At 45.2% G+C, this 24,801-nt stretch overlaps 1 protein-coding gene across 8 annotated transcripts in view; it reads right to left on the reverse strand.

Annotated features, from left to right (window-relative positions):
* Positions 1 to 24,801, reverse strand: part of clasrp (CLK4-associating serine/arginine rich protein) — a 63,527-nt gene that overhangs the window by 23,579 nt on the left and 15,147 nt on the right. For all 8 annotated transcript variants that reach the window (XR_015754687.1, XM_043680828.2, XM_043680827.2 and 5 more), the window contains 6 exons: positions 19,976 to 20,072; positions 18,745 to 18,823; positions 18,503 to 18,576; positions 17,370 to 17,411; positions 12,149 to 12,367; positions 4,465 to 4,710 (listed from right to left, as the gene is read on the reverse strand). Coding sequence is in view for 7 of the 8 variants with exons in the window: in XM_043680828.2 (XP_043536763.1) it covers positions 4,465 to 4,710; positions 12,149 to 12,367; positions 17,370 to 17,411; positions 18,503 to 18,576; positions 18,745 to 18,823; positions 19,976 to 20,072 (757 nt within the window). In the remaining variant the exon portion in view is untranslated. The remainder of the gene's footprint in view (positions 1 to 4,464; positions 4,711 to 12,148; positions 12,368 to 17,369; positions 17,412 to 18,502; positions 18,577 to 18,744; positions 18,824 to 19,975; positions 20,073 to 24,801) is intronic.

A 24,801-nucleotide genomic window follows, 5' to 3' on the forward strand; every position in this document is an offset into this window, starting at 1 on the left:
CCAAGGTGTGTAATAACATTGCTGAACAGGTTGATTAGAAAATACAAGAAAGACTATACATCTCTAAACTGGTTGATTATAAAGTATCTCAGCCTATTCAGAGGTTATTGTGGCACAGTGGTAATGTGCCTCTGTCAGAGCCAGGAGACTCAGGTTCAAGTCTCTCAGTGGTGTGCATTGGCATCTCTGAACAGGTTGATTGCAAATATCTGAAAGCTGGTAGCTGGAAGTGATAACGTATAGTTTTTGCATATTTCAAACTGAATACTAGATGGCACGTTCTTTGGGGGTTCCAGAATGCCAAGTTCAAGCCCTATCCATTCCTGAGGTGTGCAATGATATCCTTGAGCAGGTTTAATAGAAAATATGTACATTGTATTCAACCTGTTCAAAAATATTATGATACACCTCCTAAACAGGAGCGATTTGAACCCAGGCATTCTGAGCTAGAGGGAGGGACACTACCAGTGCATCCAAAGAGTCTCCTGCTTCCCATTTATATCTAGCCAGTCAATTAATCAATCAACTCCAATCTATATTAAGATATTCCTAAGCATTCCCTAGCTCCCTTGTAACTTCCTGCCCTCCTCTCCTGAAGGTACTGACTTGCTGGGTACTGTTAGCATCACTGGAGCTGGATATAAGTATTACGTGAATTCATGGCTCAGACATCGGCCATTCAGCCTTTATGATCAATGTCTGCATTACAGCACTGCATAACCCTCTTTATTTCACGGTCAGCATACCCTTCTAACTAGTCTTTTCTCATTTACCTAACTTCCCTCTCATTATCCGATTGAACACCATGTGTCTGTGCGATACTTGACCATCTACAGTATCAGAGACATGCCTCTTACTCTGTATGTAAACATATCACCAGTTCTCCAGAAGACCCAAATAATTTTCATTTCCTGGCACAGTGTCGACTCCTTGCTTTAACCCTGTAACTCGCTCCTAACAACGTTTCTTCGAGTCTCGCTCCACTGCATCACCCCATCGATGGTGGATGACTGGGTTCACATTCAAATTCACTTTCTAAAACTATTCTATTGTCTATTTTCCCTTCGGATCTACATTAAAATCCACATCTACAGCCAAAACTCTGGTTTCGCTTCTAGCCACTGCAGGTACTATGGGTTGGCTTGCCTCCATTAGCTGTAAGAATCCTGCTCTCTCTTCGTTCCTTCGACCTTCTGGACAAGTCACACTGGATTTGAAACGTTAGCTCTTTCCTTCTCCACAGATGTTGTCAGACCTGTTCAATTTCTCCAGCATTTTGTGTTTACTATTTTCCTATCTATCTTTATGTCATCCACAAATAGCTAACATGCATTTGATCCCTTCACCCAAGTCACTGAAATAGTCTGTGAACAGCTTTGGTCCCAACACTGATCCCTGCAGCACTCCATTACTTCCAGCCTGCAGATCTGAAAATGTCTACTGTTTCCCATTAGTTAACAATCCTGTATCCACGATAAAACATTACCTTGAAGGCCACAAGCTGTTATTTTGTTCAGTAAAATTTTATTGCAGTAATCTGTCAAATTCTTCTGGAAATCTAAACATTGCTCCACATGATCCATGCCATCTCTTGCTTCCTCAAAAGAACCTCAATACATTAGTCAAACATGATTTCTCTTACATTAAACCATGCTAACGCTGTTTGATGACATTGACATTTAGTAAGAATCCTGTCATTACATTATTAGATTCCAGCATATTCCCTATGACAGATGTTAAGCCAACTGGAGCTGTAGTTTCCATTTTTCTGGAACAGAAGAGTCTCTTTTGCTATTTTCAAACCTGAAGGTTATGGGTTTGGAAAATAAGGATAATCTTGTAGATGGCGCACACTGCTGCTACTGTGCGCCAGTGGTGGAGGGAGTGGATGTTGACAGTGATGGATGGGGAGCCAATCCAGCAAATTCTTTGTCCTGGATGTTGTTGAGGTTTTAGTGTTGTTGGAGCAGTGCTCATCCAGGCAAGTGGGGAGTGTTTTATCACAATCTTGACTTATTCCTTGTAGGTGCTGGAGAGGCTCTGAGGAATCAGGTACAGAGGAACCTCGGTTATCCGAACGAGATGGGCAGACACTATTTTGTTTGGAAAACTGCTTATTTGGTTAATTGATTCAATGCCTCTCCTTTGGGACTCTGAGTTTTCTGAAGTTTCCTTTCTCCTCACTCTCCCTGCCTTGCTCCCTCTGTCCGTCTCAGGGTTTGTTTCTGAGCAGACACACACCTGTGTGTGTGTGTGTGTGTGTGTGTATAAAGGACCTGCAGCATTGCTAAAGCCTCTCTCCCTCGCGCCCTCCATCTGCGTCCCAACCCATCCAAACCTGCCCCCCTGTTCGCCCCCACGTCCGCCCAACACTGTCCCATAGCGGCTCTCCCCCCACCTGCACCCAACCCCATCCGCCCCCTATCCTGTCCAAACCCGCCCCCTGTCCGCTCCCCCCTACCCCCCCACCACCCTCTTACCCAGCTGCCCTGCGCACCCCCATCCACCATCTCCATCCACCCCCCCTCCTTGCTTCTCCCCGGCACCCATCCTCACACAGCTGGCTGGACATCAACAGTAAGACTGCTGGTGCCTTTGGGAAGGGGAGGGGGAGAAAGAGTCTCAAAATAGCATGCGCACACAATATTTTAACTGCAACTTTTTGACAAGTTCCACTGTTGCCCTGTAGAGGACAATGTTGTAGACATTATCTGTGTGTGTGTGGGGAGATTAGGCTAACTTCAGTGATAACTTCAGAGAAAGTGTGGGGGGGGGGGGCGGGGAGAGAAAGAGAGAGAGAGGGTGGGAGGTCAGTCATTTGGAGATGGTGCCTGGGCTCCCATTAATATCCAGGACTGTTCTCAGCAGCATTTCAGTAAGCCAGGATCATTTTTAATCAGTGTAAACAAAACTGTTTGATGTAATGTTTCTATCGGGACCTTGAGATCTGCAGATAATCTGAAATTCAGCTAATCCGAAATTTGGATAATCGAGGTTCCTCTGTACTCACTTAAAAATTCCCAGCCTCAGATGTGTCTTGTAGCCCCTGTATTTATATGGCTAGTCAAGTTCAGTTTCTGGACGATGGTAACCCCCAGGATGTTGATAGTGGAAGACTGAGCAACATTAATGCCACTGAATGTCAAAGGGAGAAGGTTAGATTCCCTCACGTTGGAACTGTAACTGCCTGGCACTTGTGTTGTTTTAAAGTGCCTTTAATGTAATTAAAAATGCTCCATGGGATTTTACTTTGCATTAGAAAACAAAAAAAAAGGGCCTCAAAGGCAATATTTGGACCACCTCATTAAAAAGGTAGGTTTTTAAGGAGGACGGTCTTAAGTGAGAAAAGCGAGGTGGGAAGACTGAAAGGTTCAAGGAAGGATATTGCAGAGTTTCAGGGGCACATAATCTGAAGGTGTGGCCGCCAATGATGGAATGATTAAAATCAGGATGCTGGTGATGTAACAATTAGAGGAACACAGATCTTAAGAGCGTTGTGGGGCTGGAGGAGGGTATACAGATTAAAGGAGGGAAGGATGCACTGGATTTGAAAAAGGGACGGGAATTTTAAAAACTGCTGGGTAAGGATGTTTCTCTTTAAATTCCCTATTGAATTTACAAATGGGTGCCTCGTATTAATGGTCCCCGATTATGAATGTCGCTGTAAGTTAAGGCAGTGTTTGGTACACTTGCATTTATTGGTCGGTGCACTGAGTACAGGAGTTGTGGCTGTACAGGGACATTGATTAGGCCACTTTTGGAATACAGCATTCAATTCTAGCCTCTCTGCTTAGGCAAGATGTTGTTAAACTTGAAAGGATTCAGAAAAGATTTACAAGGATATATAGGGAGAGGTTGAACCAGGCAGCGGCTATTCTCCCTGGAGCATCGGAGGATGAGGGGTGACCTTATAGAAGTTTACAAAATCATGAGGGGCACGGATAGGGTGAATAACCCTCCGTCTTTTTCACAGGGTAGGGGAGTCCAGAACTAGAGGGCATAGGTTTAAGTTGAGAGGGGATAATTTAAAAGGGACCCGAGGGATAACGTTTTCATGCAGAGGACGGCGCATGTATGGAACAAGCTGCCAGAGGTGGTGGAGACTGGTACAATTGCAACATTTATGAGGCATTTGGATGGATATATGAATAGGAAGGGTTAGAGGGTTATGGGGTAAATGCAGACAAATGGGACTAGATTAATTTAGGATATCTGGTTGGCATGGACGAGTTGGACTGAAGGGTTTGTTTCTATGCTATGTGACTCTATGACTGCAGTTCTATATCTGGGTGGTACAGATGAGTTGGACTGAAGGATCTGTTTCCATGCCGTATAACATCTTTGCCACATTTTCACCATGGAACGGTTTCGTGTTTTTTTTTTTTAAAAGATCCCCGCTCAACCTTTGCCAAGTTTACAATAAATTGCTGCTGTGTTAACCACCACAACGAACCGGCAGCATACCTGGACCGCCTGCCGCGGCTGCGGGAGCTGACATATCGCATCCTGTCGGCCGAGCGAGACCGCGAGCGCGAGCAGCGGCGCCCATCTCGGGAACACACCCTGCCATACCGCCCGTGGGACCCAGAGTAGTGCCTGTTGCGCGAGCGGGAGCGCGAGTAGCGGCTTGACCGCCGGTGTCCACGGGAACGGTAGTTGCGAGATCCTGACCGAGACCTGGAGGACCTGGAAGAGGAAGAGGAACGACGCCTGTGGAAGTAAACAAAAAGAGAAAGCAGAGAGGGGGGAGAAAATGAAAATCAACGGAATATACTCTATTACAGAACGCAAGCACCGAGACCAAACATGCCGCAACTTACTCATACTCAAACCCTCATGATTGTTGAGTCACAAATGCAAAAATGAGTGTGGCAGAGGTGAAATTCAAGGGTGCCTTACCCTGGGCTTGAAACTGCACTAACATAAAAAAAAATACAACTAAAGTTAGAAAACTATTATAAAGACAGAAAATGTTGGAAATACTCAGGCCTGACAGATCCCTGAAGTGAGGGAGATTAAAACAAAATTCATATTTCAGGTTGATGACCTATCATAACCAAGAAATTGAGCAATTTAAGCAATAAGTGAGCGGGAAAAATGACAAAATGGAATTCCTATGATAGAGATGTGATATCTGACTTGCATCCTAACAGCTTCCAGTTCCAATGATAGGTTACTGACCTGAGGCGTTAACTCTTTGGTCACTGCGTCTCCATAGACATGACCTGACCTGCTGAGTATTTCCAGCATTTTCTGTCTCGATTTCTCAATTTAAGGGTCAGCTTGGTTTAAGTAGCTCCGCTGAGCTAAGGAATTTTTGCCTCGTCCTGGGAAATCAGCACACAATCTAGGTTGACACACCATTGCAGTGTCAAATCGACTGTTATACTGAATGAGGGGGAAAGTTAAAATTGGGCTGTGATGGAGCAGAAGGATGTCAAAGAAATCTACCACTGCCAGAAAAGGACTATCAGGTTGTACAACACAATTGTTCTTTGGGATCTCACTGTGTGCAAAATAGCCCTCATTTGCCTGCATGACAATCACAGCACCTCAAATTAACCGCTGAGAAAAGTTGAGGTGCTTTGCAAGATGAGCGGCTTAACATGGCCAAGTCTTACTTTGTTAAAACAGCCACAGCCTCTCATTAATCCCTATCCAGAAAACCTTCCTTCAAATAGAAGCACTGATATCATCAAAATTACTCTGGTATGGCTTGCCATCATGTCCACTTGCAGTTATATAGTGTCCTTAACATGGAAGGACACTCATGATGCTTAATGCCATCAATATGCAGCGTAAGTATCCATTTGCTATGTAGGAAGAAATGCAGTCCAACCTCTGGTGAGTATTCTCCCTATCAATAGCATATACCACATAGGCAATAACATGGCTTAACACTGTGACAAAATATTGTATCCAGCCAAGTGCCATGACGGTTCCTGTCCTCAATATTTAAAAATAAAAGCTTTTTGTGACTCCATATCAAATACTGAGTCTATCTTTCTGTATTTCATCTCTTCCTGCTCTCTTGCCCATTGCGCTTTACCCAAAGAATTAAATAACTTCGGCAGTTAGCCCTCACCAAAAACGGTCACCACTGCACCTCTCCCCCTTGAAATATCCCACCATTGAGCCAGTGCAAAGATGTGCACGCTGGATGCCCAGAGTGTTCAGGGATGTGCAGGCTAGGTGGATTAGCCATGGGAAATGCAGGCTTATGGGGATAAGGTAGAGGTTAGATCTGGATGGGATGCTCTTTGGAGGGTCAGCGCAGACTCGATGGCCTGCTTCCACACTGTAGGGATTCAATGATTCTTTCACCTCTTGCTCCCTACCCAACCTTCACTTCCTCAGGACATAAGGAAACCACTTTCACCAAAGTAACCCAACTGAAATTCTTTTCAATCTGGTTTGATTCAGCAGCAAATGAACAGCTCGGCATGTTATTCCTCGCCTGTCTCCACAACACCATCCAATCCTGGTCTCTGTGGTTCACTTCATGTAAGTAATACAGCTCCAGTAAACTTGTTCCATATACCTACTTCTGCAGTCTCTGCTAACAGATGCTGTTCCTCATTAAAGCTTCTAGCGTTACCTCCAATGTAACAATCCTACATTCTACAGTTTGTGCTGCCCACCCAGGGCATTAAACCATCTGCAGGAGGAGGTGCGGTTCAGCCCCTCAAGCTTGTTTATAGTTGATCTGACCATGTTCTCAACTCCACTTTCCTGCCTCCCTCCCACCACCCTTACTCACTTGACCAACAAGTCTTGGCCTCAGCCGTGAGTACGTTTGATGACCTTTCCTCCACGCTCTGAGTGCAGAGGCTTTCACAGAACAATAACCCACAGAAAATAATTTCCCTAATCTCCCTCTTCAGACTAATTCTCAAACTGTACTCCCCTAGTTCTTGGTTCTGTGAAGAGGGGAAACATCACTCCCAGCATCTACCCTTGTTCAGACCCCTCAGGATCTTACATCTCCTTTCAGTCAACTAAACTCTAATGAGTACTGGCCCAAAACTGCTCAACTTTTCCTCATAAGAAAACCCCTTCATCCCATGAATCTGTCTGACACTGAACAATAAATTACTTCCTTCAGCTTAACACCAGCAAGACTGAACCCATGCTGTTAGAAGCTTGACCTCAGGCACTGCACTCCCCCACCAGGATTCATCGCAACACTGGAAAACGCAAGGACTCTGCTAAAGGCTTCAAGCTCAAATCTTACTTGCCTTCAAAGTAAAAACTTCACCAGAACTACAAACTAACAACCTACCTTTTCCAGACACATGCTGCAGTTTCCTCGGTGCCCATTATTGCCCTTTATAAATTAATGTTCCCTTTTTAAGTTTCTTTCCTTGTGTGTCAGGCCTGATGAATGCAAGATAAAAAGCTCTGACTTGCTGTCTCTTGGTAGCCACACTGCTCTTTTTAGAAAACCCCTTGCATTGTTAATCTCACATCTTTTATTCTGATTCGGTGTCAGAGTATTATACAACATTTTAAAAGTGAAGGAATAACAGCTGCTGGACGCTGAACTGAAACTTGAATTATTCCAGTGAATTGACCTGAGCAAAGACCCTCACAGTTCAGAACACAAGATCTTTTAGGACAGGGATTCCCAAGCTCTGTGCCAAGCACCACTGGGGTCAGAGTCACAGAGATGTACAGCACGGAAACAGACCCTTCGGTCCAACTCATCCATGCCAAGCAGATCATGAGAACAGACCTTGGGCTTGTGGATTCCCAAGCACCAATGGCTGCTATGAAGCTCAGACAGATTTCTGACAGCTTTACATTCTTGTATATAGCTATTTTATTACTAGATATGGCTAAAGGACTGCTGTCCAAAGCCCAGCTGCTGCTATTGCTACTTCTTAAAAACCTCGTGGATAGGGAGAACTGGTACTTTTTTTGGGAAAAATCATGCCTTTTCATCAACAGAGATAGTAGAAATGTCACTTAACTAGTAAATCAATGGTCATAATGTGCTGGGAGAGCAAGACTCAAATCCTACCACCATTACTCACAGAATCTAAATGTAATTAACAAATCTGCAATATCATCGATCGGTTTTATGGTAATCTAGTTCACTAATATCCTTTTACATAGACTACCACGCAGTACAGCACAGGTCATCCTCATCTGTATGGGACTGCCAATGATGATGATGATGACGACAACACTGGTATAGGCCCTTCAGCCTACCACGTCTGTGCTGACCATGATGCCAATCTAATCTAATGCCACCTCTCTATAAATGGCCCATATCCATTCTCTGCCTGTTCATGTGTCTGTCTAAACGCCTCTTAAACATTGTTATCATATCTGCTTCTACCACCTCCCATGATAGCACGTTCCAGACACCCACCACCCTTTGTGTAAAAAAAAATTTCCTTTCACATCTTTAAGCTTCTCCCCTCTCACCCTATACATGTGTCCCCTTATATTTGACTTTTCAACCCCAGGACGATGACTACCAATGCTTCTCATAGTTTTATAAATTTTTAACAAGTCAGCCTCTATTGCTCTAGCAAAAACAATCCAAGTTTTTCAAACTCTCCTTGTAGCTAATACACTCCAATCCAGGCAACATCCTGATGAACCTCTTTTGCACCTTCTCCAAAGCCTCCATGTCCTTCCTATATCCTGGGGACCAGAACTGCACACAATATTCCAAATGTGGCCTAACTGAAGTCTTATACATCTGTGACACTACTTGCCAGATTTTATACTCAACACCCCAATCCATGAAGGTAAACATGTTGAATGTTTTCTTTACCACGTATTCACTTGAGTTGCCACTTTCAGGGAGCTATGGACTTGGATTCCAAGATCCCGGTGTATACCAATGCTCCTAAGGGTTCTACCATTAACTGTACACTTTCCTCTTGCATTTGAGCTCCCGAAATGCATCACTTCACACATGTCCAGATTAAACTCTACCAGCCACTTCTCCATCCAACTTTATAACTGATCTACAGAGGAATCTCGATTATCCAAAGGACACACGTGGAGAGTATTTTGTTTGGGTATTTGAATGCCAGATAATTGAATGCCGGATAACAGAGTCAGCCAAGCATCGGGACCTTGCGATCTTGTTTGGATAATCCAAAATTCGGTTAATTGAATGCTGGATAATCGAGGTCCCTCTGTGTATCCTGCTGTATTCTTTGATAACCGTCTCCACTATCCACAACCTGCTTCATCAAGCCACTTACATTTTCATCTGGGTTATTTATATTTTACAGGCAGACGTTCTAGCACTGACCCTTGCAGACCACCACTGGTCACATCCCTCCAGTCAGAAAAATACCTCTCCCCAACTACCTGCTGTCTCCTATGACCAAGCCAATTTTGTATCCAATTTGCCAACTTATTATGGAGCCTATGCAACTTAAATCATCGAGACCAGCCTAACAGGAGGGAACCTTGTCAAATGCTTTAGTAAAAGTCATGAAGACAACATACACTCCCTACCTTCATCATTCATCTTCATCATTTTCTCAAGAAGTTCAATCCAGTTTGAGAGGTAAGACCTCCCCACATGAGGCCATACTGACTATCTGTAATATATCCATTGAGTAAATCCTGTCCCTAAGAATCTTTCCCTATTACTGATGCAAGACTCACGAGCTTAACATTTCCTGGGTTATCCCTGTGGCCTTCTTTAACAAAAGAATAACATTGGCTATTTTCCAGTCTTCTGGGGCCTCACCTGTAGCTAAAGACGATACAAAGACCTCTGTCAAGGCCGCAGCGATCTCCTCCTTTACCACCTTCAGTATCTGGGGATAGATCCCATCAGGGCCTGAGGACTTATCTAGTTTAATATTTTTCAAGACATTCGATACCACCACCTTTTTAATATCAACGTGCGCCTGAATATCAACATAGCCCTCCCTAATCTTACCACTATCCAAGTCCTTTTCCACGGTGAATACCAATGTGAAACTCTCAGCATGGACTTCACCCACTTCTCTGGCTCCACACGAATTCTCTGTTATATCCTTGTGTGGACCTATCATTTCCCCTGTTATCTTCTTGCTCTTGAGGTGTATAAAATGCCTCGGGATTTTCCTTAATCCTATTTACCAAGAACATTTTGTGGCCCCTTCTCACCCTCCTAATATCTTGTGTAAGTTCTTTTCTGCTTTGTTTATATTTCTGAAGAACCCAGTTTGATTTCAGTTTCCTAACCCTTACATATACTTCCTTTTCCTTTTCAACCAAACTTTCAATATCCCTTGTCATCCAAGGTTCCCAAATCTTACCATCCTTATCTTTCATTTTCACAGGAACATGCTGGACCTGAACTCTGATCAACTGACCTTAAAAAAAATCTCACAGGATTTAATCTCAAACAGCTGCCCCAATCTAATTTCTCCAGTTTCTGCCTAATACTGTTGTAATCAGTCTCCTCCTAATTTAGCACTTTCACCAGAGTCTTGTCTTTATCAGTCGAGAATTATGATCATTATTCCCAAAATGCTGCCCCAACTGAAGCATCAATCACCTGGCCAGGCTCATTCCACAATACCAGATCCAACAAAGAAAAGAACAAAGAACAAAGAAAATTTACAGCCCAGGAACAGGCCCTTCAGTCCTCCAACCCTGAGCCGATCCAAATCTACTGTCTAAACGTGTCACCCAATTCCTAAGCATCTGTATCCCTGTGCTCCCCACCTACTCATGGCATGGCCCCTTTCCTAGTTAGACTATGTCTTGTTTCAAGAAACCCTCCTGGATGCACCCATCAAATTCTGCCCTATCCAAGCCCCTGGCACCAAGGGAGTCCCAGTCAATACTGAGTAAGTAAAAATCACCCACGTTGATTTTTTATATCTTTCCCTCATCAAGTGGCTCTCTAAATTTTTTATTAAAATTATTCTGTGAACTTTGCTACATATGAGCGACAGTACACACTTTTCACTATTTTGTATTGAATGCATGTGACAATAAAGGATATTCACTCATTACATATCTGTTCATCTATTTCCCCACTGTCTATTGGAAGGCCTATAGGGAACAAAATCTGCTCTCTCGCCTAAATGAGACTACAGATTCTCAATTACCCTCAAACTTCTGCTCCCTGTCAGGACAGGACAACAAACTACTCCCCTGCTCAGTTGAAGCTGATCTAACAGCGGAAGTCTGCACCCCCTGCCCACTTAATTCTTGCACGCCCTCAAATTTTCACTCCAGTATCTCACTGGAGAAAAGTTTGGGAAGCACCACTTCAGGGCCAAGCAGGTAAAATTAAGATTCAACAGCTTGTTTCTTACTCAGAGAGCAGTGTTATTCTGCCCACACCAATGAATCTCTGTGCAGAGGTACGCTACAACACGGGGGGGGGGGAGCGGGGGTGAAAATTATATACCTTGCTCATTTCTAGAGTACAGCATCTTTGGAAACCATCACTGTACTGAATAATTTTTCCAGTTAGGTCCTGTCACTTCCCCTGCATAAGCTTATAATTCCCATGGTGGAACTCTTGTAATGTAGTGGTAATGTCCCTGCCTCTGAACCAGGCGGCTTGGGCTGATATCCCACCTGTTCCAGAGGTATGTCATAACATCTCTGAACAGATCGATTAGAAAATATCTAGGATTGATCGAGCAAAAGAGGCAAGTCATTCTAAACCTTCTGACCCACGCTCATTTTGGTAAGAAGTTTACTGCAATAAACAGGGCTAGTGGAACAGAGACAGGGGCAGGACTCAGACTGTGTCAGGGTTTAGGTCCACAAAAAGCCTAAACCTCAAGCTTGGGTGCCCTGCTCTTTCAAGCCAAAGCCCTGTATATCACTCAGACCTATCAGACTGTCCCTCAGACATACAGAGCCACGCTCATTTGCGACACTGCACTCCCAGACTACCTCTCAATGATCCAGGGGGCTATTAAAATTCAGGTTTAATGTCAGTTCCCTGCTTTCTGATTGATTTCTGCTTCTGCATGACCTGTCTCCAACAATAGCAACGTGCTCTCTACTGCACAAGCCCCTGGCTGCTCTCAGAATTAAACTAAATACCAGATGGTGAAAACACGAAAACTCCCCTCTTTTGGACGTTCCAACCTTTCACCCTAGAAGCACAAGCAGCGTCTTTGGGAACGGTAAAGGAATGATTTTGAAAATTACCGACCGGGAAGAGCTGGTATGACCTGTGCCAGAGCTTTGCAGCGAGTTGGACGTCCGGTGCCTGCTCAACGGGGTCTTGGCTGTGGCCACTCCCGCCTGTGCAGCTGATCCACCCTCGTCTTCACTGCCCCCGAAACTCGTAATGTAAGTGATCTTCTCCTCGTGGGCCGGAGAGTTCGAACGTGACCGCGATCTCGTCCCGGAGCTGGATTCAGACTGCGATCTGAAAGATCCACAAACAGTCCTGCATGTTACATTTGAGATTCGGGCAGCAAAGTGACTGAAGAACCACCCATCAAACAAAACACAATAATGGTTAAAAAGGCAGAGTAAAGCTTCCTCCCTGAGTCGTCAATAACTCCCAGCACAGCCCTGTTTACTGAGTAAAGTGCCTTTTGGGCCTGTCCAAATTCTAACATTAGCATCCCTGACCACACGCTTTGTGAGAGTTTCCTCCAGATTTATGGGCAGTTTTATGCTATGCAAGCATGACCACAAGGAAGTATAACTTATCAGACTGAAAAGACTAACTGAAGCAAGATTTAAAAAATAATAAAACAGATATGGTGTAGTGTAACATCATGAGACTAGTAACCCAAAGGCTCAAACACTCTGGGGAGGTGGGTTAAAACTCTGCGGACTTTAAACTGAATTAGTGAACAAAACAATCTGGAATTGAAAGCTAGCCTTACTGACAGTGACCTTAGATGGTGGTGAAAACCTGTCTTGTTCATTAATGTCCTCCTTGGGAAGGAAGTTTGCCGACATTATCTGTGATTACATACGATTCCAGACTGGCAAAGTGGATGACTCTTATCCACCTTCTGAAATTGTCAAGTAAGCCACTCAGTTCAAAGGCAGTTCGGGATTGTCAATATATGCAGGCCTTGCCAGTGTGCTAATGTACCACAATAAAGTAAAGAAAGTTGCCTTCACACAAGTACAATTCAGAATAAAGTAAACCGGAACCAGCAAGACAATAAGAGCATATCCATACAGGCTGCTGTATTACTGCTTAGTGTCATACTTGCAACACGCGCAATGTTTTGTCACCAACAGTTTACAAGATAAATCATGCTGTGCGCATTCCTGTACAAACTGGAAGTATTGTAACTGAATCATTTGAGCCATTAAGATTGTACAACAAACTTTTGGAAGGTTTTGGAAGCTAAACCACTGAAAGGCTTAGCTTGTTCGATATGATAACTTGCTATCGCCTGTTCCTCGGGTTCAAAAGGGTGAGGTCAACTTGGAGAGATGGGAGGCAGCCACCAAGAATACTACAGTCTATTTGATGGGGCCAGCTGGAACAAATGGGCACAATCTGAAAAGATTGGTACAATCAATGACTCTTAAAATAAAAGGTAGCTCGTTCAGAAAAATCAAGAGATATTTTTTCCCTTGAGAAAAGGGGAGTGGGAATCTGGAACACTCTTCCTCAAAAGGTCTGCAGGTCAATCCAGATTTCAGAGATAGATAGGTGGTTGTTCAAAAAGGTGACACAGGGACAAATGAAGCAAAGGATGGTGTATGAATCTAAGAGAATAATGGAACAGGCTCAAGGGTCTGGATGGTTTGCTCCTGTTCTTACCCCTCACAGATTGGGACGTACCAATTTCATTTGTTAGTAGCATTGGTTTTGTGTTACAGTTCAGAGTCTGAGTTGCTGTGATAACATGCACTTTTTAAATGTGCCTGTAGTCTGTAGTTTGGCCAGTGGTGGCTTCTCAAAGTGACAGCTGTGATCCCTAGTGGAATTGCAAATGGAAATCTGAGAGTTGGGAGCTTTCGGGCAACAATGGCTGCCATAGAGCACTGATGGACCTGCAAGGTCACCTTAAATCTTCACAGATTAACATTAGCACTAATTAAAAGGCGGCTAGAACATAACAGCTGCTAAGACTGGATATGGTTCTTGTCAGCATTTGGAATATTGAGAGAAGTTTTGGGCCCAGTATCTAAGGAATGATGTGCTAGAGTTAGAAGGGGTCCAGAGGAGGTTTACAAGAATGATCCTGGGGATAAAGGGCTTGTCATAGGAGGACTGGTTGAGGATCTGGGTCTGTACTCGATGGGAGTTCAGAAGAATGAGGGAGGATCTGACTGAAATGTACAGAATGCTGAGAGGCCTGGATACAGTGGACATGCAGACGTTTCCAAGAGTAGGAGAGACTAGGACGCGAGGACACAGAAGGGAGATGAGGAGAAATTTCTTCAGCCACAGGGTGCTGAATCTGTGGAACTCATTACTGCAGAAGGCTGTGGAGGACAAATCATTGACTATCTTTAAGATCATCAGAAATAGGCCCTTGACTGGTAAAGGAATCAAAGGTTGTGGGTAAGAGGGAGGAGAATGGGGTTGAGAAACATATCAGCCATGATCGAAGGGTGGAACAGATGCAATGTGCTGAATGCCCTAATTCTGTTCTAATATTTTATGGTTTTACTTTTTTTTATTGGTGGCTTAAATAGCCAATATTTGAAACCTTCCTATCAAAATGGTCCAGTGAAAAGGGAGTTGCTTTTTAATTAAAAAGCTGATTGTTTAAATGGGCCGGCCCCTTTCTCGGCTCTGCCTCGCCCTCGCCCGCACCCCACCACCTCTCAGCCCTGCCTCGAAACCTTTCCTAATCATGTACCTGTCCAATGTCTTTTAAATGTTGTAATTCTAACAGCATCTGCTACTTTCTCGGGCAGCTCATTCCATATCTGCACACCCTCTGTGAGAATGAGTTGCCCCTTAGGTCCCTTTTAAATCTTTCCCCTCTGACGTTAAACCGATGCCCTTATTTTGGACTCCCCTACACTGGGACAAAATACCTCGGCTAATTATTCCATCCATGCCCCTCAAGCTTTTATAAATCTCCAAGGTCACCCCTCAGTCTCTGAAGCTCCAGGGAAAATAGCTCTGGCCTCTCCATATTACTCAAACCCTCCAGTCCAGACAACACCCTTGTAAATATTTTCTGTGCTATTTCTAGTTTAACAACATCCTTCCCATCGCGAAGCGACCAGACTGTATGCATATTCCAAAAGTGGCCTCACCAATATCTTGTACTGCCGCAACACGAACCCTGCTCTCCACCCACCCTATACTCTCTGTTCTGTGTGCTCCCAACCCAATCTCTTGGCTCAGGGTCCAGAGCTCGGACATCTTCCAACCTTCAGAATGTGGTTACAGGGGAAAACATGTTTGGGGAGCACTGTGGTAGAGGCATTAATGCTTTTTTCACCACATGAATCTCCAGGAATCTCAACCACTCTTACCGCCGACCTTCAGTGTGTGTTGGAAGGGTGTGGAGATTGATACTCAACCTGTTCAGGCGAGTTACAAACTCATCTTTGTTGGTTATCAGGTCCCAGGAGCTTCTGATTCAGAAGGAAAGAGTACGACCCACTGTGCCACAAGACCCCCATATCTAATAGCACTCACTCATTTAAGAGTTTGCTTTGACAATTCTGCTTCCCAAACCAGTTAATAGCCCAGATACCAACATTCCACTCCTCCTCTGCCACCCCACCCTAAAACAATATGGCAACAGTGTGGGACTACCATGCTGGAGCACGTCTGCTCTGTCCACTTTTTTTTAATCATTTATTTTATACCAAATACTTAAATAGCTTAGGGTGTAAGTTTGCTCGTTGAGCCATAGGTTTGATATCCAGACATTTCATTACCTGGCTAGGTAACATCATCAGTGACAACCTCCAAGTGAAGCGAAGCTGTTGTCTTCAGCTTTCTATTTATATCTTTCTCCTGGATGGGGTTCCTGGGGTTTGTGGTGATGTCATTTCCTGTTCGTTTTTTGAGGGGTTGATAGATGGCAGCAAGATCTGTGTGTTTGTTTATGGTGTTGTGGTTGGAGTGCCAGGCCTCTAGAAATTCTCTGGCACGTACTATCCCAGGATAGATGTGTTGTCCCAGTCGAAATGGTGGTTTTTTTCATCCGTATGTAGGGATACGAGGGAGAGAGGGTCGTGTCTTTTTGTGTCTTACAGTGCGCAGATTCCTCAAGAACAAACCACGACAAGCAAACCAAACACAGCCAGAAACCCTAACCACCTTACCATACATCAAAGAAGTTTCAGAAATGACAGCCAGACTACTAAGACCCCTTGGAATCCTAGTAGCACACAAACCCACCAACACTCAAACAAAAACTAACAAACTTAAAAGACCCAGTACAACCCATGGACAAAACCAACGTCATCTACAAAATTCCATGCAAGGACTGCGACAAACACTACGTAGGACAAACAGGAAGAAAGTTAGCCACCAGGATACATGATTACCAGCTCGCCACAAAAAGACACGACACTCTCTCCCTCGTATCCCTACACACGGATGAAAAAAACTACCATTTCGACTGGGACAACACATCTATCCTGGGACAGGCTAACAAAGACATGCCAGAGAATTCCTAGAGGCCTGGCACTCCAACCACAATGTCATAAACAAACACATAGATCTAGATACCATCTATCAACCCCTCAAAAAAAATGAACAGGAAATGACATCACCACAAACCCCAGGAACCCCATCCAGGAGAAAGATATAAATAGAAAGCAGGAGACAACAGATTCGCTTCACTTGGAGGTCGCCACTGATGATGTTACCTAGCCAGGTAATGAAATGTCTGGATATCAAACCTACAGCTCAGCGAGCAAACCTTCACAAACCTTGCACTTAAATAGCTGTACCGAGGTATCTTGTACCTAAGGTGATGCCATAAGTGGCAACACTGCAAACGTTTCAACTCACTCATTCAATTCAAAACACTACTCACCTCAGTGACAGCAGGAAGGGTACTCAAACTGGCTTTCACTCATAATTAACAGCAGGAATAATAAATCCCATCACCCAGTCCGGAACACCAGCTAGTAAATGTCTGCTAGAATCTATCAGATGGAGGACAGGATAGAAGTACAGCCCTGAATCCTCCGTTCACTGTCTGCTAAAACATTTGTCCAGTCTCACAGTTGACACGCCAGAAGCTCCGGAGCTTGTGGAACTGGACAAGCAGGAGGGAAGTAAATAGATGCAAAAAAATAGGAAGGAGAGGATTTCAAAAATATTTTTTTCCCTGAAACTACATGGTCTCTTTCCCCAAAAACATTTCTGCAAATTATTTACAAATCAAATTGTATTATTTCCTCAGGAGTTGATTGATCTACTAGTTAGCATTCTCTTCTCTGTACTTCAGTTGGATTAGTTATAAATTTACCTTTTGTACGGATCATATGTTGGGCTGTCTCTCCTCGCATAACTGAAAAGGAAAGTAAACAACGTCAAACACCATCTCTTACTTGCATCTGCTCACGCTGCCTTGTCCCTTAAGTGATGCTCACTGCCAGTGAGATGAGTTTGCCTGACATAGCAACAATACATTTCATTGAATGACGAGACAGTTTCAATCCTTTACTCCTCCAGTGCCTTAATCACTCCCCTCTACTGTGGGCCAATGGCTGCTACCCTTTGACTATGGAGTATCCCTAAGCTTTTGCTGCTCAGTCAACAAACCTCATGCCTCTGAATGCAGCTTGTGGGTTCGTGTCCCACACACCAGAGACTTGAGCACAAAACCCAGGCCGACACTCCCAGTACTGAGGGAACATGGTACAGCAGGGAGGTGTCATCAGTCAGTGGAGATGTCAAACCCAATGTCTCATCTGTTCTCTCAGGTGGATGCAGAAGATTCTGTTGTAATTCTTTAGAACAACAACTGAGCTTTCCCCTGGATAATTGTTACCTCTCACTTATTTCTCAGATTGCTATCACCAAGCTGGTTGTGGAAACTTACTGTGCAAAAAAAAAGAATTTTTTTTATATGACAATGGTGACATAATTTGAAAAGCACTCCATCAGCTGCAAAGTGCATTGGGATAGCTGTGGTTGTGAAAGATTTAGTGCAGAGCTCATCCACACAGCAGCACAGCCTCCAATTTGAATTTTGGGACATGCTGATCTCAGCTGGGATGGCAAACTGCCCTCAGTCACCCTCGGTGGAGCACAGACATACTGATGTTAGGCAAGTACAGTTGTCTTTAGTTGTGATGCTCTCTGCAGTTGAATACTCTGGACACTTATTATCCCATACACACACGAAGGATGGACACATGGGTGAGGTATCAGAAAATGACTAAGTGGAACTGAGCACTAACCATCAGTATGCTTTGGATAGAATTGACGGGGCAAATCTAAAGGCCATTTTTAAAAACCATGGCACGTATCTTCGCCCATGTCAGTGTGACACTGACAGATAGGCCACGTAGAGTAAAAATGGTAGAACATAAAAGGGTGGGATAGAAGGGAGGCGGCTTTTCAGTGATTGGAGACATTGGGGAGAATGGTCTGTACCTGGGTGGGCTGATTTTCCTCCCCTTCAAACGCTTTTCTCTGAATTCTCTCCTTTGCCGTCGTGACCTTCGCCCCTACAAATGGAAAACATGGCAAAATAATTGCATGGCTTGCCTGTGCCAAACACTGGCACCATCAGTAATGTGCGTGCTCCCACCATTGGCACGTGGATTTAGATTTAGATTTCTTACAGTGTGGAAACAGACCCTTCGGCCCAACAAGAGAACAATGAAAATCCTTACTGAGTACATCGCCTTCTCCTCCTCCAAGGCCTTGGCGTGTTTAATTGCTTCCACCTCCTCTTTGTCCTTTCGTAACATCCTTCAGAGAGAAATAAGAATCCTACTGTAAACATTGGACGACACGCACCTTCCACTACACTGTGCCAGGTGGTGAAGAGACAGATGTGGCGTTCCCCCCCCCCCCACCACAAAAGCCTCCACTGTGTATTACTGTCTGACTTTGCGGAAGGAGATAAGAAATGGAGGAACACTTCTTGTACAATGAGATATTCTCTCCACTCCCCCCCTCCAGCCGATCATCCTTCAATTAACATTTGTCCCCAAAAACAAGTCTACACTAGGAAGTGGCTGTATAAATGCAGTTCCTTAACACAAGCCCAAAGTACAAAACCCTATCCCTACTAATTTAGCACTCATTAGCTTGAGTCAGGAATTTTTCTGCTGAAGGGGTCTTCCATTTAAGACAGTGATGAAGACCGATTTCTGCTCTCTGGGGTTGGATTCTATCCCCACATTGAATATACTCAAGGATGAGTCAGACAGATTTTTATTCAACAACGGAATGGAGGGCTGTGGGTGACAGATGGGAAAAATTAATTTGAAGCCACAAGAGACCAGAAGGTAAGTTAGCTGGATGGCTGGTTTGAGATGTAGAGGCTGGTTCAATTCCCTGCACTGGCTGAGATCACCTGAGGGGCAGTGAACCTCAAGTTAGAATCATGATAAGTCATCTCTTCAGATTAGATTAGATTCCCTACAGTGTGGAAACAGGCCCTTCGGCCCAACTAGTCCACACCGACCCTCCGAAGAGTAACCCACCCAGACCCAATTCCCTCTGACTAAATTAGCTAACACTGTGGGGCAATTTAGCATGGCCAATTCACCTGATCTGCACATCTTTGGAGGAAACCGGAGCACCCGAAGGAAACCCACACAGACACAGGGAGAATGTACAAACTCCACACAGACAGTCACCTGAGGCTGGAATCGAACCTGGTGCTGTGAGGCAGCAGTGCAAACCACTGAGCCACTGCGCCGCCCCTTTCTAACGAGGGGGCAGCCAATGGTCCTCTGGGCCGGTGACGACTTTCACTTGCACTTTTCAGCCCAGTCTTATAATCTTAACGAGTGGCAATTTAGCCCGAGGGGCCAAATGGCCTTCTCTTTCTCATGATTGTCAGGAGATGGGGATACCTCTGCCAGATGAAGGACAGACAAGTTACAACCTCACCTGACAAAGTCACCTTCAGACATCCCGTACGTGGTAGCGAGTTTGTTCAGCTCCAAAGTTTGTTCAGAGTTTAATTCATCAACATCCACTTCAACATCTTAAGGGTAGGAAGTAAATATTCAGAAAACTTTACACAAGAACGATTGAGACTAGCAGAAGAAATAAACCCTTAACCATGTACTGGCCTTCAAAGGTAAAGAGGGACAACCTGCACATTCAGCAACAAACTGGAGGCGCTCTCTCTTCCAGACTTAATCATTTGTAAAACAAAAATAACAGCTATGCTGCAAGAAGTCTGTACAAGCTAGAATACAGTCACCTCCAAGATGTGTGCACAGTCTATTGCTCCAACTATTTCCTGTGATGGATTTGTAAGATGCTTTCTTTAACAGAAAAGGAAACAATATTTTTTTAAAAATGCGCTCATGGGATGGAGCATCAATGGCAAGGCCAGCATTTGTTATCCATCCCCAATTGCCTTTGGGAGCAGTTAAGAGTTCTCTACTCTCCGTCACAGATTATATTTAAAACAGAGTACAATTAGTGAGAAATCCAGCTCATTTCTCATCCTCTACTTGTTTCTTGCGTTATTCCTTCACAGGATGGGAGTGTGTTGCATGTATTTGTCAGCCTTCCCCAAATTACCTTGAACCAAGTGGCTTTCTAGGATCATTTCAGACAGCAGTGAAGACTCAGCTACATTGTTATGATCTGGAGTCATATGATGGCCAAACCAGATAAGGACAGCAGACCCCCTTCCCTAAAGGAAAGTTGATGATTGTTTCCTGGTCACCATTATTTTTCTCAACTTTTAATATCTTTGTTGGTGGGATTTGAACCTATATCCCCAAAGCATTAGCCTAGGTCTCTGGATAACTAGTCCAACATTACCACCACATCACCATCTCCACCTCTTCTAGTAATTCACCTCACGGCATACATTGGTATTCTGAGTTCACCAGATGGTTTTAGCTTCATTATGTTACTGGTTAGGTAACTAGAGACATTTATGACGGAGTGAAGAATTTATTGCCACCATGCAAATTAAATTAAACATGTCAGCTTAATTCAGTTAAAAAGAACCATAAAGTGACAGGTTAGAGCTTGACTCTCAAGACAGAAACATACAGCATGACACTTCAGTGGAGTGCTGCACTGTCAGACAGGCAACTTTCAGACGAAAAGTCAAACCTGACATTAAAAGGTAATAATCTTTGAGGAGAAAATGAGGACTGATGATGCTGGAGATCAGAGCTGAAAATGTGTTGCTGGAAAAGCACAGCAGGTCAGGCAGCATCCAAGGAACAGGAGAATCGACGTTTCGGGCATTAGCCCTTCTTCGGGAATGAGGAAAGTGTGTCCAGCAGGCTAAGATAAAAGATAGGGAGGAGGGACTTGGGGGAGGGGCGTTGGAAATGCGATAGGTGGAAGGAGGTCAAGATGAAAGTGATAGGCTGGAGTGGGGTGGGGGCGGAGAGGTCAGGAAGAAGATTGCAGGTTAGGAAGGCAGTGCTGAGTTCGAGGGATTTGACTGAGACAAGGTGGGGGGAGGGGAAATGAGGAAACTGGAGAAATCTGAGTTCATCGCTTGTGGTTGGAGGGTTCCGAGGCGGAAGAAGAGGCGCTCTTCCTCCAACCGTCGTGTTGCTATGGTCTGGCGATGGAGGAGTCCAAGGACCTGCATGTCCTTGGTGGAGTGGGAGGGGGAGTTGAAGTGTTGAGCCACGGGGTAGTTGGGTTGGTTGGTCCGGGTGTCCCAGAGGTGTTCTCTGAAACGTTCCGCAAGTAGGCGGCCTGTCTCCCCAATATAGAGGAGGCCACATCGGGTGCAGCGGATGCAATAGATGATGTGTGTGGAGGTGCAGGTGAATTTGTGGCGGATATGGAAGTATCCCTTGGGGCCTTGGAGGGAAGTAAGGGGGGAGGTGTGGCCGCAAGTTTTGCATTTCTTGCGGTTGCAGGGAAAGGTGCCGGGAGTGGAGGTTGGGTTGGTGGGGGACGAGGACCTGACGAGGGAGTCACGGAGAGAGTGGTCTTTACGGAATGCTGATAGGGGAGGGGAGGGAAATATATCCCTAGTGGTGGGGTCCGTTTGGAGGTGGCGGAAATGACGGCGGATGATATGCTGTACATGGAGGTTGGTGGGGTGGTAGGTGAGGACCAGTGGGGTTCTGTCCTGGTGGCGGTTGGAGGGGCGGGGCTCAAGGGCGGAGGAGCGGGAAGTGGAAGAGATGCGATGGAGGGCATCGTCGACCATGTCTGGGGGGAAATTGCGGTCCTTGAAGAAGGAGGTCATCTGGGTTGTACGGATTTGGAACTGGTCCTCCTGGGAGCAGATGCGGCAGAGACGAAGGAATTGGGAATATGGGATGGCGTTTTTACAGGGGGCAGGGTGGGAGGAGGTGTAGTCTAGGTAGCTGTGGGAGTCAGTCGGTTTATAGTAAATGTCCGTGTTGATTCGGTCGCCCGAGATAGAAATGGAAAGGTCTAGGAAGGGGAGGGAGGAGTCTGAGACGGTCCAGGTGAATTTGAGGTCGGGGTGGAAGGTGTTGGTAAAGTGGATGAACTGTTCAACCTCCTCGTGGGAGCATGATGCAGCGCCGATACAGTCATCGATGTAGCGGAGGAAAAGGTGGGGGGTGGTGCCAGTGTAGCTGCGGAAGATGGACTGTCCTGCCATACCAACCAGTACCCTTCCACTGACTGAACTGGTCCTCAACCTGAACAACTTCTCTGAACAAATCCTCCCACTTCCTCCAAACCAAAGGAGTAGCCATGGGCACCCGCATGGGCCCCGGCTATGCCTGCCTCTTCGTAGGATATGTGGAACGATTCCAAATCCGTACAACCTCAGATTGCCTCCTTCTTCAAGGACCGCAATTTCCCCCCAGACGTGGTCGACGATGCCCTCCACCGCATCTCTTCCACTTCCCGCTCCTCCGCCCTTGAGACCCTCCCCTCCAACCGCCACCAGGACAGAACCCCACTGGTCCTCACCTACCACCCCACCAACCTCCATGTACAGCGTATCATCCGTCGTCATTTCCGTCACCACCAAACGGACCCCACCACCAGGGATATATTTCCCTCCCCTCCTCTATCAGCGTTCCGAAAAGACCACTCCCTCCGTGACTCCCTCGTCAGGTCCACACCCCCCACCAACCCAACCTCCACTCCCGGCACCTTCCCCTGCAACTGCAAGAAATGCAAAACTTGCGCCCACACCTCCCCCCTTACTTCCCTCCAAGGCCCCAAGGGATACTTCCATATCCGCCACAAATTCACCTGCACCTCCACACACATCATCTATTGCATCCGCTGCACCCGATGTGGCCTCCTCTATATTGGGGAGACAGGCCGCCTACTTGCGGAACGTTTCAGAGAACACCTCTGGGACACCCGGACCAACCAACCCAACTACCCCGTGGCTCAACACTTCAACTCCCCCTCCCACTCCACCAAGGACATGCAGGTCCTTGGACTCCTCCATCGCCAGACCATAGCAACACGACGGTTGGAGGAAGAGCGCCTCTTCTTCCGCCTCGGAACCCTCCAACCACAAGCGATGAACTCAGATTTCTCCAGTTTCCTCATTTCCCCTCCCCCCACCTTGTCTCAGTCAAATCCCTCGAACTCAGCACTGCCTTCCTAACCTGCAATCTTCTTCCTGACCTCTCCGCCCCCACCCCACTCCAGCCTATCACCCTCCTCTTGTCCTCCTTCCACCTATCGCATTTCCAACACCCCTCCCCCAAGTCCCTCCTCCCTACCTTTTATCTTAGCCTGCTGAACACACTTTCCTCATTCCTGAAGAAGGGCTTAAGCCTGAAACGTCGATTCTCCTGTTCCTTGGATGCTGCCTGACCTGCTGTGATTTTCCAGCAACACATTAAAAGGTAAAACTCAGGGAGTTCTCCCTCCAACACAACGAAGATAGAATTATTGTTTGTTCCCCTCATGTATCAGTGGACCTCATGCACTTGCATACATTTCAAAAATGATTAACTTTTGAAGTATGTTCCTTCAGTCAGTCTTACCTTAAAATAATACTTTTACTTCAATTCAGCTGTATCATAATAGCAATTTATTAAACTGGCTACAGCACCCTCTTACCCCTGAAATTTACTGCAGGCTGACTCACAACTCCAAGGGTAACGATATTAAAGGTTTACTCAGGATGCAGATGCCCTGTCAGAATGGAATACCTTTCAAGCATTTGCATCTAAAACATTAAGCATGGCTTTCTCCTGTCTGTCCTATTCTATATTTTTAGCAATTTTCTAATTTATTTCAGGTCACACAGTTTCATCAATAAATTTCCCGATAAAATCACTTTGCTTCTGAAAGCCCGGCAAGGTACTGCCCAAATCTCAGGAAAACTCACAAGACTACTAGGGTCAGAAATTTGATCTTTAAATATTAACAGGTGAAGGCCTAGTGGTATTACTGTTAGACTGTTAATCCAGAAACACAGGTAATGTTCTGGGGACCTGAGTTCGAATCCCACCACGGCAGATGCTAGAATTTGAATTCAATAATAATCTGGAATTAAGAGTCTAATGATGACCATCAAGCCATTGCTGATTGTCAGGAAAACCCACGTAATGTCCTTTAGGAAAGGTATTCTGTCATCCTTACCTGGTCTGCCTCCTTACTTACTCCAAACCCACAACAATGTGGCTGACTCTTAATTTACGAAATTAGGGATGGGCAATAAATGCTGGTCCAGTCAGTGACGCGCACATCCATGGATGAATAAAAATAAAAGTTATTCTACCTTCCTGTTAATAATATTTGACATTGTCCCCCTTCGGCTACAAAGGTTT

The sequence above is a fragment of the Chiloscyllium plagiosum genome, unplaced genomic scaffold (assembly GCF_037043375.1).
Source record: "Chiloscyllium plagiosum isolate Xiang-an unplaced genomic scaffold, Cpla_swu_hap1 HiC_scaffold_47, whole genome shotgun sequence".
Lineage (NCBI taxonomy): Eukaryota > Metazoa > Chordata > Chondrichthyes > Orectolobiformes > Hemiscylliidae > Chiloscyllium > Chiloscyllium plagiosum.